Source organism: Pseudomassariella vexata, assembly GCF_002105095.1.
Source record: "Pseudomassariella vexata strain CBS 129021 chromosome Unknown BCR38scaffold_12, whole genome shotgun sequence".
Taxonomy (NCBI): domain Eukaryota; kingdom Fungi; phylum Ascomycota; class Sordariomycetes; order Amphisphaeriales; family Pseudomassariaceae; genus Pseudomassariella; species Pseudomassariella vexata.
The window spans coordinates 266,954-282,268 of NW_024467967.1; the positions used below are offsets into that span (position 1 = coordinate 266,954).

Consider the following 15,315-nt stretch of genomic DNA (forward strand, 5'->3'; position numbering starts at 1 on the left):
TTTTGGGTCAAAAGCAGCTGGCGAGATGTTTTATATTAGGTTAAGAGACAAGTCGGACGCTTATACATAGTGCTATTAGCTTATCGCTCTGAGCTGGATCGCTCGAATATTTGCTGCACCCGTTCCGTCTCGGCATTCAAGGATTGTGTAATAATGTGGCGTCTAAACTTGCGTCATCCAATCAACCCCCATCCCAAGAACAGAGAGGGTTCGCATACTATCCGTTCTCTGTGCCTTTGACAGCTCAAAGTTCAAGTACTGGATTATTAAATCCAAAGCCTTACTCATATCCAGGCATTAGTTGACCAAACTCCGGCCCCGTTGTTAATTCGGTCTATCTGTTCTTCGCCACTAGCACAGGAGCTGAGTGCGACGGCTGCTGGAAGTCTTTGATGCAGTACATCGGACCAAATGTGACATGGACCGGATATAAACAGCAGAGTTCATCTGATCTGAAAAAACGACCACAATACTCTGGCATTGGAAACTGGGCTCTCAAGAAGGTTTGTGTAAGTCAGGGATATCCAGGCCAGACAATGGTCCGATGAAGATGCTCACCCCGAATCGTCGGGAACTAACCGAGTGCTCGTACATGTCAGGGATGTCGTCTTGATAGATGACTACGGAGGTAGCGCAATTGAACTATACATCTGAACCGCGGGCGAATAGAAGAAGCGAAGCGCGCTGTCACGATCACTAATCCGCATGGCTAATAAATACGTATTTTCCCGGAAGCGCATATCTGAAATGTCGGGTCCGAAGTACGAGCCAGAATTAATGCTATGAATAGGTCTATCTGCAAAGGTGGTAAAGATGCCCCGTGGCCTCAACCCCCCGGAACTGGTTACCCTGTTAAGTGCGAACATTACACAAATCTGCTTCTACTTTGCGGTGACAGTCGTCAACTAGGAGCATTTTTCGATGGAATGAGCTCAAATATATTACGTGTTCGGAAGTGAGATACTCTCCGATCTTGATATTCCAAATGCCAGACAATCAAACAAACAAACTCACCTGCCCCTTGCCCCTCCCAACAGCCCTCACGCGGCCCCCAACCTCCAACGGACTACCCTCAAACACGACAAAATCCCCCATCTGTTCTGCTCCCTTCAGCCCGAGCATCTTATACACATTCCCACCCACCAAATCCAAAGCCTCCTTCTGGCTTAGCCTCTTGCCACTATTTTTATACGCAATACCCGCGAGCAAACCCATGTTGCTAACCAAAGAATCCTCCTCGATACCAATGGCAGTCAGTACACCTGCGTCAACCAGTTTATCGATGGCAGTCCCGTTCGTCAACGGCGCGCCCGTCAGAGCCCGGCGCTGGTCCCAAGTTACACGGTACGATTGCAGCGGTGCAAGAACAACGCCCACTTTCGCCGCAGCTAGCTCGTCGGCGATTAGATGAGATTCAGCGCCGCCGATGATGACAACGGTCAGGGTGGAGTTGCTGGCTTCTTCCACCGTACTCTTCAGCTTCAGCGCATCCGCGATGCCGTCAGCATCATGGACTGTCAAGGCAAGCGGTATGTGACCGGCCACGACCTTCCGAAGGAATGCCACCTCATTATACTCATCGGCCACATTTTCTCCTTCACGCTCAGCCTCAACGGCCTTCAGCAGTTTCTGCCTAAGCTGTCCCAAAGCAGCGGAGATCGACCCAACACCGCTCTTGGAAGCGTCGTCAAGCGTGTAGTGGACGGCGACGTCATCGGCAAAGACAGCACCTTCCTCTAACGAGTGCAGGGCACCGGTGTTGAAACCCACACTGGTACCAAAGTGTGTCATTTTTCCTGTGAACTTGGGCGCCGAGATGGCACGAGTGACACCGTATTTATGCGCGTAGTGCAGCTTCTTCGTGTCGAGACGCAGACCATCGACGCCACGGCTGAAGTGTTCTGTGCTGGCCCCGTTGTCGGTAACCCTTTCGGCGTCGATTGCGTTCAAACCGAGTAGCGAGCCAAAGGCAACGAAGGATGGGGTAACGTGGCCGTTGTTGAGATTGATGACACTGGTGCCCGATTTAGCGGCCGCTTCGAATTCTCGAACGCAAGTGCCGATGCAGCTGATCTTGCCATTGGAGATGACTACGGTGAAGTTTGCACCGCTGTCATCCAGACTTGAAAGGTCATTTGACAAAAAGGATGTCGTAATGCCGGTGAAAACAACATTGGGGGCAGTAATTGGCTCCTCCGGAACAGACTTGATGCTCTTGTCCGTAGCAATCGGTCCGCTGAGAGGTTTTCTCAATTCGACGGGATCCTCGTACTGCGCTGTGCCATCGATCCAAACCTGAACAGGCGTAGCACCAACACTCATCGGGTCGCTATCCCAGACGACGACATCGGCGTCAAAGCCGGGCTTGATCTTGCCCAATCGTTCTCCCAGACCGAGACGTTCGGCTGGGGCAGTCGTAACAGACGCCAACGCGGCATGGTATGGCAAGCCGTATCCGAAAGACTTTGCGGCCTCAAAGACGACATGCTGGGCATTTAAAACGGGGTTGTCACTGACGTAGATGGGCGTCAACCCATTCTCCCACAATGTCTTGCCGGCAAACTCAGACCCGATGTAAGCCTCAGCCTTGTACCACATGTTGTCCGCGAACAGCGCACTCGCTGGCGCACCTCCCCACGCTCGCTTCAAGATCTCAGGAACGAGATAAGTTTGATGGGCGTGGTGGAACGCGCGAACTGGAAACTTGAACTCATTGGTGTGGTCCACGAACGCCTCGAGATCAGGCACCGTGTAGCAGTGCGTGTTGACATGGACCTGGCCACGAAGCACCGCACCGAGTGATTCCCATTTCAGGTCCTGCGGGAGGTAACTATCCATGTGTCTGACGCCGGAGGTCTCAGCTGTGTCGCACCAATCATTTTGTTCGCGAACCAGGGTTGCTGCCGTCTCGAAGGCATGGCGGAACTCGTAGGACTCGCCGAGACGACTGACGGGCCCATGTTCACCCACCTTGCCGTAGATGCGCTTGGCATTTTCACCGCAGGCCATCTTCATGTATCGCCAGGTGCGGTCCGGGTCGGCAAGCATGTCACTAGCCGAAATCTCTTCGCGGCCGTCGGGCTTGCCGACTGCATGCTTGATGACATAGGCTTCTCCGCCAATGTTGTTGCCTGAACCGGGCAGGATGAGACTGGTCGTGACACCTCCCGACTTGATGACTTGGATCTGGTGATCAAGTGGGCTCAATCCGTCGATGGAGCGGACATAGGGAGTGGTGTCAGACGACATCTCATTAACATCCTGGTTTCCGACCAGCTCGGGAAGAGATCCCACTCCGGCATGGCTGTGCATGTCGATGATGCCGCTGGTGAGCTGTCTGCCCTTGGCGTCGTAGACGAGGTAGTCGGATGAAACAGAGCTCAAGTCGAGGTCTTTGCTGACCTGCTTGATAAGCCCGTACTCCAAGTAAACGTCGGCATTGATCCACTCAAATCCTTTCCCAGCCCACGAGTCCTCCGCGCTGGTGCCCTCGACAGCTTCGCCAACCCAGACGGTGGCATTCTTGATGAGTGTCGGCTTGTGGCCATCGATGTAGCGAGCATTGCGCTCACGACCTAGGCCAATTGGATCAGTGGGCTTCGTGCGTAGCTTGGAGCAGGTCCTGAGATCAGCTTCCAGCCTCTCAATTGACAGCGACGTCGGAGCCCGTTTGCTGGTCGACGACGGCGTTAGCTGGGTCCACTGTGCGTAGACGATGAAGCCCAGACAGGCGAGGGCGACGAATTTCACAGCTCGTGAGCGGCGCAACAGTCCCGGACGGCGCCTGCGCCATTGAGGGGTGTCAGCCACAGTGTAGGGCGGCAATTCACTCTTTTCGAACTCCATCTCTTTGCTGAGCGTGAGTAGGAAGAGATGGAGAAAGAGGGGAGCTTTAGGCGAAAGTAGTGATGAGGTCTGATCGGGGAGTTATCTTATCTTGGAAGGTGCTCGTCATTCCGTAGCGGGGTTTCGTGATAGCCTAATTCAATTACACAACCACGCACTGTGGATATCCACGGACGCCACTCATCGTTGCCTTTCGCTTAGGAAACGGTCCGCACCGGGGAATCGAAAACAACAAAGGAGTAATGGCATTAATGATCGATCACTAACTACCCATGCAGCGGCAGACCATGGCCAAATTCACCCCGTCCCTCGGAAACGACTGAAAATAGTCCGCCATATGGCGCAAATGCGGAAGCGTCATATTCGCACTCTGTCCCTTGCCATTATGCGTACTCCGCGTGACCACAATCGGCCCCTTCCCAAATTTCCTGATCACTCTCTCGTCAGCTTCCGCATACTCCGATTCACAGCCTAAGCTCCCTCTGCAGTCTGCACGAAACCAAGATACTGTGATCGAGAGTAAAGCCACCGCTGGCATCGCGATCGATAACGAGAGTCTTCTCCGCCCCGCCCCGTATAGGTCCAAGCTCAAAGTCGCTCCTCAAGTATGGTTTAGCTCGTTCAGTGGCGGGTTGCCAGTTTGCATGTGGGTCGCTGTCTTGACCCAGGCAAGTGTTGGCTTGTCTTCGAAGAGGTGGAATGGGATGCCGATAGCATGGGAATTTGAGGACGGCCGGATATGGTAGAAGACTTTGTATGCGCCGCAAAGGATCCGGTGTTGCGTCGTGTCGACTACGTAACCAATGTTAAAGCAGTAGGTGGACGCTTCGCAGGCCATTTGGGGCCTTGGGGTATCTCCATGGTCTAATCACCCCATACTAAGGATCGAAAGCAAGCTAGGTTAGACGTCTGGACGTCCTAGATTATGAGAAGAAATTTAGATGAGGTTCCTGCAAAGCGTCCTCAGATGCTGGGCCGGGAAGAGGTTTAGGAGCTGGTGCCACAGCCGATTCACCCTTTTCTCAGCGGTATCGGTGTGATGAGAAGAGCCATATGTTGACCAAACAATAATGGTGTGGATTCTGCGCAGGAAGATTGATTGCGAGCATGCGAATGAGGAAAATGGCTGCCAGAGAATCTGGGATCTCAACACAACTGTATCGATACAGCTGTGTGACTAAGGACCAACGGCGACAGTTCTTTGACAGAGAGGCAAAGGCGTGTCCCTTCTCATCAATATCCTAAGTCAAGATCTCGATTGTGTTCTCGACGTAAAGATTGCCAGCGATATCGTCCAGAAGCTTGTTGGGCGGCTTTAAAATAAGTCAAATGGTTTGTCATTGCCTTGTTTAAACATGAATTTGGTCTTACTCAATTATAGTAGTTATTTACTAACTATACTGTAAGGCAAGGTTTGCGACCACTCATTTCCACTTTATGTGAACAAACAAAACAGTTTATCTTCCAAACGTAGATTTTATATATGAAGCAAAGCAAAGTGAGCGTCTATCTTTCCGTACGGACTGTAAGAATAGCATGTATTGAAGTGACCCTGAAGAGCTAGAATTATGAGAAGAGTGGATTTGGCCTGAAATATATAACGCAGTGCATCCGACTCACCAAAAGGGTACGTGCTAGTCCTAAATAGCGGAAGTCAAAAGATACTCCAGCTGGCACCAAGGGCCGAAAACAGTGGCTATTTGGCGGCGAAGGTCCAATATCCTGTCGTGATTATATCATTTACGTGAGTAGTAGGACCTCCCGGCTCTTTAAAAAACTTTATACTGACATAACCCCTGGCATGCTGAAACGTCAGTAGGGTTGTACCTTTATTAATAAAAGTCTCACTTGAGTCAGTGTCTCTCGAACTGGGAGTAAGACCGCTTATCGCTCTGTACATAATGCTCTGATGGCCGCCTTCATACATTCCATCGTGTACAGGCATCATCCGAGGTTACGTCAAATAATATCCCTTTCTGTTGCTATAGCTGAAGTCCAATATGAGTATTTCTTTCATGTCTCGTCAGGTCGAGTGCTTATGGGATCGACTGTTCTGTTCCCTATTTGAATATCATCATATGCCATTTAGGTCATTTGAGCCACCAAGCCCTCGCGGTCCTGCGGAAAATGTTTGCCAATTTACTCGGTCACGGCTTCGACTTGACATCGCAGCACTCATCGCCACCGCCAACCATCTTGCTCGCTGTCGGCAGTGGGTCCGACACCAGCACACTCTTGTTAACCTCCTGCCGACTCTGTGGTACGTCAAGTGCTGGGTTCCGGTCGAAGAAGTCAGCGGGCTTGAGACTAATGGTTGAAATCTCTGAAGGCATAACGGGGAAATCCTCAACCCGGGGGTTATGCGTCATGCCGAAAGTCAACCAAACCACCACGTCCTCATTCCTGACCTTCTCGTTCCGTGCTGCGTAGTCAAACACGCCATCCACCTCGGACAGACTCTGGTTCGTCCACTTGCCTCCTGCCCAGAGATCGCCGTCACGATATTTGGTCACCCAGACGTGATGCTCAGCAAACTTGGCCCGTTTGCGAACGACGGAATTTTCACCCGCGAGGATGAGCTGACATGGTTGCGGGACTAGCTTGTACCCCACAGGATTTCCTGAAATTGGATTCCGCTTCGTCTCGTTCACCATCTTGATCACCCTGTTCGCAAAGGGGTCGGCGTCGACGAAACCACTCGTTTCGAAAGGCGTCTTGACCACGCGCCAGGCATTGCCATGCGGGTTCTCTTCCTCGGAGTACGGCACTGCGATACTGTCCTCGTAGAAAACGGAGTTTCTGGCGCCGTCCAACATAGGGTCGACTCGCAAGCTGAACAGATGTTGATGATTTGGCGCCAGGACCCCTGGGTTCACAACATTCCCCCACTCGCTCGTTTTGCCAGGATCGATGAGCGCGGTTGAGAGGATTCCAGTAGCCCGCGTCTCAAGCTCGACATTTCCATTTTGCATGAAGCACCATGCGAAGATGTACTCGTAATTTCCTACCGTGATGATAGTCTGCAAGATCAAGTTTCTCGCGCGGGCTATGCTCGGGTTTCGCGTTCGAAAATTGGTGTGCTTCCAGCCGACGCCACCATCCTGTTCGTGCAAGCAAATGACATTTTCTGCTTTCACAGGCGCTCCTTCCTCATCATTGAGATAGCCGCTGAAGTAGGCGATGGAACCCAAGCAGTCGCACCCTAGAGACAAACAGTTGGCCGTACTTCCGGCCCCGGCATCACCCAGATCAAATGCCTGCTTGCGGTGGAACGGGCTGCGCGGATCGCCGTAGGGGACTGTCATCTCGCTCACGGAGAGACGGTAGAACACAGGTCGGCCATCATAACGCACATCGTGGACTGTCATGCCCTCGCGGTAATTGAAGCCCACTCTGAAGCGCCATTTCTGCCAAGACACGCAGTTCTCCTCCGTGATGGTGAAGCTTGGTCCCTCGGGTTGAATAACATGCAGTGGCTTCAGATCTGTCCTTGCTGGAGGAAGAAGGTCTGGATGGTACTCGTTCGCTTGGCAGTGCGCCATAGGCTTGTCCGACGCTGTGTCGTATGCAAGTCCATCTTCCTGGCCTCCAGTAGCCAACTTGGTAATCTCCACCACCTTGTCTTCGAATATGTCGTAAAGTGGGGATATAGGCAATGGAAATGCATACTGATTACTGTCCGGGTGGTTGTCGGGTGCCCGCGCATATAGGAGCGCTTGCATGAATTTGTGAGTATCCTTGTTGGAGTTCCTGTCTGCCCCGTACATCCACTGTCACCGTGTTAACTGCATTTGCCAGCAGAAATCAGGGGCAAACAACTTACTGGATCACTCTGAACAATAGTCCCTGGTGGCAAGTTCAGCTTTGCAATAGCCTCTATCACCAATGGATCCTCCAGCATCCGCTGCTGACTATCGCGTACCTCGACTCTACGATATTCTCGAATCAGATTCCGGCGTCTTTAGGTCTCAGGCCCAGGGACTGAACAAAATTCAACTTACCGATCGATAGATCCATGTTGCCCCTTGGCCGTCTGACTTTGAGCAACCTCTGTGCCCGAGTCCAAACTGACGACGCTTTCCACCACCCGGCTCTCTCGATCATAACTCCAGATCGCCAATATGAGTCTCGGGACGAATGGTCTATCAGCCGCAGGAACTCCTGCAGCTTCTGCGTCAAGGTACGGTAGTAACAATGCTTTCGGTGGATCATGCAGCGAAATATTCTTGAACCGCAGTCCAGACTTTGTCCCAATTGCAACACCCTGCTTTTCTGCGATGCTGCGAACTATCGCACTGGCCTTCGTGACTTCATCGGCCGAGATGAGCTGTAGAGGATGTGGCCGCGAAATTGCCATCTTGGAAGCCGATGATGAGTTTTGGAGAGAAGCCGCCTCAGCTAACTTTACGCGAGCAACATAGAAAGGATCACTACGGCAAAATTCTGAAATACTTTGGAATCAATATCGCAAGAGCCAAAAGGACGCCGTAGTCGCATATCGAACTTTCTGATGTAGCTTCGGATCCTCCTTAATTCACCGTCATCGGCTCCCCACGGCCTTCGCGGTAGCTCTTGTCGGTTCCGAAAAAGGTAGTACCAGGTGATAGTACCACGAAGGCTCGACCCACTTCTTATTATATGCTACGGAGTACTCTACGAAGCTCGCCCCGTTGCACGATCGCCGAATTTTTTCACTCTAATTTTTGACGACTGATAGGACCGACCCAACGTTGCGGACACCCCCCGATCGGTTTCACAATGCGGCCTAGCCACTAGTTGCATATGAGTAGATCTTATCGATCGTCAGTCTACTTCTACAGTATCTTTCTCAATATCATCCTATCTATCCGGGTTGATACGGACAAACCACTCATAATGGCACGCAAGCGAAACATCTTGAAGTGCAGATAATCAAGTCATAATACCCCAATCAGATCCAAACCCAGTTCAGAGTACACATGAATAGACCCTTTTCCAAAGCTCGTGCATTAACCCCTTACTTCTTCAAAATCGCATCTATCAGCTTTGATGCCTGTAGGACCTCTTCGTCGTGAAAGTGCTTTCCTGCGAGTTGCAGGCATACAGGGAAACCGTGCATCAACTCTGGATCGTCTGGTAAACCTGTTAACACTCATGCGATTTGTTGTCGTCGGATGCACACTTACAGGCTTTCAATTCCCACTCATCGTGCCCATTTCTCGGTGTGTAGCCCTCATACGGCCGATCAATATCCTTATCCACTTTCACTCCACTAGGGAATATTGAAGCAGGCTGATCCAATATGTTCCAGATAGCAGTGTAGTTCCAGTACTTGGCCATACCCTGCAAGACACCTGCACCAGGATACGCTGGGCAGAGAATGAAGTCAACTCCTCTCTCCTTCATCAAGGCATGGTATTCACGTCGATATGCTTCTTTTTGGTAGTTCAGACTCCAGTTCTCGGCAATGGTCAAAGGCTCTTTGCTGCTGAAGTTAAACGCGTGCTGTGTTAGGGGCAAAACGGGTTCGCCAGTTTCGGCAAATGTGTCTAGATACGGACTGGGACCTTGCGGGAAGTAGAGGGCAGACTGTTCGCTTTATCAGCCTTTGAGATTCAGGAATGCTGGGAAGGAACATACCACAATATCCCAACCCCTTTGGTGTTCGAATGGCTCCCAGTTGACAACTTTGATACCCGCGCTATTGAGCTTCTCGGCTGCTATTTTCAACGCTCGGACCATTGGAGGGTGTGGTTTCACGATTCTAGTCCATTAGTTCTGTCTCTGTCGTCTGAGGGAACCAACTCACCCATCGTCGTACAGAATCCCAACCGTCATCTCTTTGTTCGGTGCAAGCTTCCTCCATTCAATAGGCACCAACATCGTCTCGACATCCCACGGCTTGCCCCCAAGAATGGCGCTCATGAACAACTCCAGATCCTCAACAGACTGGCCAAGGGGTCCAACAACACCACGAATGCTCTCTTGTCCGGCCGTAATACCGAAATTGCCTAGGTTTGGCACGCGAAGTGCTGTGGGTCGGAGGCCGTAGCACCCGTTGAAAGCTGCCGGGGCTCGCACGCTTCCACCGATGTCTGTCCCTACTCCAATGACAGAACACTTCGATCCGACGGAAACACCTTCACCCCCAGACGAGCCACCCGGCGAGAGCTTTAGATTCAGAGGGTTAAGGGTCATTCCTGTGATGTTGTTGTTACTGTCAAGATGCTATCCCTTAAATTAGTCGAACACTCATCTACGGTAGAGATCATCTTACCATTAGAGACTGCGGTTGATTCGTCCGCACATGGATGACAGCCCCAGCCTTTTTCAATAATTGGATGCTCAGTGCATCTTCCTTCGGAACATTACCAATTTTGCTGACGAACCCCGCATGCGTGATGTGGCCGTCCATGCCGATGTGTTCCTTGACCGAGACTGGAATGCCATGCAGCGGCCCTGAAAGCTTGCCTGTCTCCTTGAACTGGGCATCAAGCTCCTCTGCTTTCTGCAACGCACTTTCGGCCAAGAATTCTGTGGCGAAGTTTGTCTTTGAGTACTCGGTCAGCTTCATGATCTTGAAGGCACTCCACAAAGGTCTCCATACCATTTGTTGCATGACTGTGCCCCTTTTCAAGAACGCCGTAATAACCTGCTTCACCGTCCATCTCCCGGATTCGTATGCCTTCAGTAATCCTCCAGCATCCTGTGCCGTCATCTCCAATTCCTCGGCTGACATTGTGCCAGCATCATAAGGCACTGATGAGACATTGAGCGTCTCCTCTGAGGGCAACTTGTCTTTCGACAGCATCCATTGCTTGGGTATAGAATCTTGCTGGATCTTGACGCAGATCTGCGCCAGTTCTTTCCAGTTTCCAGAAGTCTGAGACCCCATAGTGAATACTTGGCTGTTTTGATGATCAAGTGATAAGAGTGTTATTCATGATCTTGGCCAGAAGTGTATAGTAATCGCAGTGGTTGTCCAAGAGTGTATTTGAAGCAATGTGACTATAGCAAACAGCATGACAAGGATCAAATTCCAACCATCGTTCATATCAGCACATCGATGGCAATAATAAGCGACAGGGCGATTCCAAGATTAGGAAAGGCCGACGCAGGTCGATGGATTCCACTCCACAACCCAGCCTAGTTCCGTAGGCCGCACAATGTGCAACAATGTAAGCTGTAGCACCTTGATAGGTTTGTCCATGGCGCCAATATGTCCGATGTCGCATCGCATCGCAGCATGATAACGTTGATCGCAATTCCGCACTGGTTACAGGTGCACAGGCAGGAACCATATCCACTCTCTTTCGTAAGTTGATTCAAATGATAAGAGAAGTTAGGTATCACGCGCCAAGCCCGCTGTGGCCCGGCGAAGACGGTTCTGGGCCATGGAAACCCTGGAACTGTCTGGATGTCGGCTCCGGCGAACAACGTTTCCGAAACATCGTGTGCACTGTGTTTCCTTGAGTCACGGTGTTACAAATGCCAATTTCTTCGACATTGGCGTTGGGTAGACGCTTTTCAACGGTTGCCGTAGGCTACCACCGCATTTATTTCGCACTGTTTGCTAAGGAGGGCAGAGCCAACATCAGTCGCCTGTCAGATATGTTTGTGCACCAGCACTGGAGTTTTATTTCGTGTTGTGATAAGCAAGGGACCTGCAACGTCATTCCCGACATTCATGTTCTAGATATCTCTGATTGCGACGTCAGGTAATCTGTATGCTGCGGATCCGAGCTTTCTTTGCATGTCAAGATTTGTGGCAAATGCAACTCGCATTCGTCGTTATCAACAACTTCAGGTTTCCAGTAGCTTTCTTCATCAGCTGTCCCGAGGCCAAACTGGCGAACCTTAGTATTCGCCATCTTCAACATGACACAAGCACATGAGATAGAGGACGAGCAATTCCCGCCCGGCACTTCTCGTCTGATCGATGTCGAGGGTAATATCGTCACCAAGCATGCCACTGGCGAGGGGCAAAAGGACATCATTTTGGTGCCGCGACCATCTGAGGATCCAGAAGATCCATTGAATTGGACGTTCAAACGAAAACTGCTGGCGACATCATGTATCGTCGTGTACACCATCATGATTGCTATCCCAAGCAGTGCTGTCTATTCGGTCGTTACACCAATCAGAGCCGCCACAGGACTTTCTTTGACTGATATCAACAACGGAACGGGCATCATGGTAAGCCACCAGCTGTGGTTGAAACCGTTTGATTCGAGCTAACCATACTGTAGTTTCTGTTCTATGGATGGGGGTGCATCATATGGCAACCACTGGCACTGCAATACGGAAAGCGACCTGCATATCTCTTCTCTCTGATTGCCAATATTGTATTCCGCCCTCGTCGCATACCAATATAGGAGGCAAACAAGTCTAATACGGACATCTAGGCAATCCTTGGAACTGCGCCTCTCTGCACAACCAGAAACACCTATTTGGCAAACCGTATCCTGCTCGGCCTGTTCGGTTCTCCCGTCGAGTCACTCTGTGAAATCTCTATTACCAATATTGTAAGCGGCGCCACCCTCTTCCAGAAGTCTTATATTGACCATTCGTGCTAGTGGTTCTCACATGAGCGGCCAAAGTACCTGGCTTGGTACGGATGGAGTTTGAGCATGACCGGCAAATTCGCGCCCATGTTGTCCGGCTTCATCAACATTGGAATGGGATGGAAGTGGACGTTGGTAAGTAATGACTGACTTTCAGGGATGAATATCTACTTACGGATGACAGTGGTGGTGTTCCATATTCAACGGCATTGCGTTTGTGTATTGTTTCTTGTTCATGGAAGAGACGAATTATGATCGCCCAGCTCATCACTCGCCGCCCGCCCAAGCTTCGCCTGAAACACATGGCCACGAGTCCAGTGAGACTGATGAGAAAGCTGGGATGAAGACAGCACAAGTTGCAGGTTCGGCAGATTGCGAGTCGGGTGATATAGTGTATCCCCGCAAGACATACATCCAGAAGCTGGGTATTAAGGATAAAAAGAGGGAGAATCGAATGTTGGACGTCGCCTTGGCTGCTTTCAAGGGGTTTACATATCCTCCGGTTGTCTATGCTGGGTAAGTGAGTTTAGCCAAGTCTAGCACACCAGTCCTGCTAATTTATCATAGTCTCATGTACGGCGCCAACAACCTGGTGTGGAGCGGCGTACAGAATGCCACCGCGGGAACAGTGTACACAACGATGTACGGTTGGTCCACAGCTGGTGTCGCAGCAGCGTACTCTGGTGGGCTTCTGGGAACTTGCATCGGTGGCTACTACTGTGGCAAAGTGGGTAAAATGCTCACCATCAAGCTTGCCCGCCGTAACGGTGGAATTGCCGAGGCTGAACACACGCTCTGGCTCTTTGTCGCATCCATGATCCTGGTCCCTTTCAGCATGCTGCTGTATGGACTAGGGGTCACGTATCATATCCACTGGTTTGGACTTGTCTTTTCGCAGGTAACGCTCGCTATCAGCAATTCGCTTTGTGTCGCTGCTGGTTTGGGCTACGCAATTACGTCATATCCTGAGTTGAGCGGCGATATGGTCACAACGTGTGTTCTCATCCGGAACACTCTCAGTTTTGCTATCAATTATGGCATCACGCCTTGGATTACGGCTATGGGGTACCGAAACACATACATCATCGTGGCTGTGATTGGATTTGTGTGGAATGCGAGTTTGTTCTTCATGGTGAAGTTCGGTAAGGGGTTCAGAGTCAAGACTGCGGTGAGGTATTGGAAGGATGTGGAAAAAGCGCGAGCAAAGGGGTTGAGCCACTGATTGTTAGGTTGCATCTGGACTAATAAGCCGTGCCATTTATTTAACATATCATAGAAATACCATTGCCATCAAGATGCGATGCGTTCTAGTGCTTATTAAATGCTTGTCTCCAAACGTCAAACTACACAATCCTCTTCTCGGTATGCCGTCATTATCCGATGGCGTAGCCCTGTGCTACTTCAGTCGTTGGGAAAGTCTTAGACTTGGCCATGCTGCATAATTTGGATGACCCATGGTCCACAACGGGAAGAGGGGTTTGTGGGGGTCATCTGGCTGTGTTCTCATTCCGCGCATCGCCGGTAACTTCAACGTTCTCATCAAATCGAGAGTTGGACAATATGGGCCCTGTGGGCCATGTGGGTCCTATACTTGCCACTATCGCCACCTAGAACGGCGACCATCCCCACATACCTCTATTACGAGAAATGTGGCGAGGATAGAACATTCCCTACTTATCTATATGCTTCTACAACTTGTCTGAATTAATCAGCAAGTCTACCATTCATTGACTATATAAGAACCCTTTTGTTTCCATACATAGACCCTCGAAGAGAGGACCAGAGTTAGCTACAATACATACAGGTTAGGCATATGTGCCCTCCTTTTGCTCCTTCAACGGGAACATCAAATCCAAGTTCGAGCTACGGAGATGGAATTCCGAAACGACCATCTTTGCTCAAAAAAGCTATAAAATGCATCGCCACATTGAAAGACGCATCAAAAGAACATCGTATACCACCACCAAACCTCACATCGATGTGCTCTTATTCTGGCTAGGAAGAAAGCCACCGGAAGTATTTTCTCAGTTTCATTTTACTGTACACTAAGATCAGGTAGTATATTAGAGTCCTTTTTTGGTTTATATGAGATCTGCATTCTACCACCATTAAATAAATGTAGTTAAAATCGGCGATTCATGTTGGTCCCAACTCATGTCAAGCCTTAATCAAAAGTTGCCTCCAGTTCAGAGCTTTGGGATCTGGAATCGCTTGTCGACTTACGTTTTGTTTCTTTCAACCTCGGCAGATGATGATACCATGTAGCATATTGATAAGACAACTTGTGTCCGGGATAACTGCGTCATGACATACTGTATGAAATGTACTTACTGAACAACACATTCTGACTTCTTCCCCCTTTTCCCCTCGACAATGCTTCCACTTACTACACCACCATATCTCCAACAATCTTCACACAACAAGGGACGGTATTTTTCCTGCTTCTTGACGTCACGGTGACCTGGGCACACGTGAGTGTAAGCCTGCGCAGCGGGGCAACGAATAACATCACTCTTTACCTTCTTCTCGTGACTGCAGCCGAACAGTTCGTAGTGGTCCAAGTCGTAGCACATTGTGAGTAATTCCGTGGATAGCGTAGAAAACTGTAGACGTGGTGAGTCCCGAGAGAAGGCAAAGCGATTGGTAGTTGAAAGGTAACTATGCCAATCAGATGTGTTGCTGGTATCGAAACGTCTCGAGGAAGTTTGGGGGACTGATTGTTATATCAGAGACTGAAGACAGCCACAATGCAACTGTCTGGTCAAAATAATGCACGTTACTAGCTAATTACCTTTCTATAACGGTAAAGAAATCTTTCTGGGGAATCTCTTTGTATGTCATAATAACATTGCGAATGGCAGCCATCTGGCGTCTTACCTTACAAAAGTATTGTTTTTCTGGGGTTGGATAAGACAAACGAACGCAT

General features: G+C 50.2%; 6 protein-coding genes across 6 annotated transcripts; 2 read left to right on the forward strand and 4 right to left on the reverse strand.

Moving 5' to 3' along the window:
• Positions 1 to 749: 749 nt before the first annotated feature.
• Positions 750 to 3,956, reverse strand: BCR38DRAFT_443521 (uncharacterized protein). Its single transcript, XM_040860884.1, has one exon. The coding sequence runs from the start codon at positions 3,844 to 3,846 to the stop codon at positions 997 to 999; it is 2,850 nt and encodes a 949-aa protein (XP_040712418.1). The 5' UTR covers positions 3,847 to 3,956; the 3' UTR covers positions 750 to 996.
• BCR38DRAFT_443522 (uncharacterized protein) lies at positions 3,957 to 4,425 on the reverse strand (the record flags this gene model as incomplete). The annotated part of the gene is made up of 1 exon (XM_040860885.1): positions 3,957 to 4,425. A coding segment is annotated over exon 1 (272 nt), but the record flags the coding sequence as incomplete, so codon positions are not given.
• Positions 4,426 to 5,735: 1,310 nt separating this feature from the next.
• BCR38DRAFT_398001 (copper amine oxidase 1) lies at positions 5,736 to 8,428 on the reverse strand. The gene is made up of 3 exons (XM_040857679.1): positions 7,848 to 8,428; positions 7,670 to 7,775; positions 5,736 to 7,616 (listed from the first exon to the last, which is right to left on the reverse strand). The coding sequence occupies exons 1-3, from the start codon at positions 8,201 to 8,203 to the stop codon at positions 5,994 to 5,996; spliced, it is 2,085 nt and encodes a 694-aa protein (XP_040712420.1). The 5' UTR covers positions 8,204 to 8,428; the 3' UTR covers positions 5,736 to 5,993.
• A 414-nt stretch (positions 8,429 to 8,842) lies between these two features.
• On the reverse strand, positions 8,843 to 10,720 carry BCR38DRAFT_350366 (amidase; the record flags this gene model as incomplete). The annotated part of the gene is made up of 6 exons (XM_040856559.1): positions 8,843 to 8,958; positions 9,012 to 9,414; positions 9,466 to 9,589; positions 9,635 to 10,053; positions 10,103 to 10,375; positions 10,433 to 10,720. The coding sequence occupies 6 exons, from the start codon at positions 10,718 to 10,720 to the stop codon at positions 8,843 to 8,845; spliced, it is 1,623 nt and encodes a 540-aa protein (XP_040712421.1).
• Positions 10,721 to 11,279: 559 nt separating this feature from the next.
• On the forward strand, positions 11,280 to 13,679 carry BCR38DRAFT_398007 (major facilitator superfamily transporter). Its single transcript, XM_040857680.1, has 6 exons — positions 11,280 to 12,021; positions 12,075 to 12,170; positions 12,231 to 12,350; positions 12,402 to 12,524; positions 12,574 to 12,905; positions 12,957 to 13,679. The coding sequence occupies exons 1-6, from the start codon at positions 11,704 to 11,706 to the stop codon at positions 13,609 to 13,611; spliced, it is 1,644 nt and encodes a 547-aa protein (XP_040712422.1). The 5' UTR covers positions 11,280 to 11,703; the 3' UTR covers positions 13,612 to 13,679.
• Positions 13,680 to 14,168: 489 nt separating this feature from the next.
• Positions 14,169 to 14,704, forward strand: BCR38DRAFT_443531 (uncharacterized protein). The gene has a single exon (XM_040860886.1). The coding sequence runs from the start codon at positions 14,203 to 14,205 to the stop codon at positions 14,386 to 14,388; it is 186 nt and encodes a 61-aa protein (XP_040712423.1). The 5' UTR covers positions 14,169 to 14,202; the 3' UTR covers positions 14,389 to 14,704.
• The last annotated feature ends 611 nt before the right edge of the window (positions 14,705 to 15,315 follow it).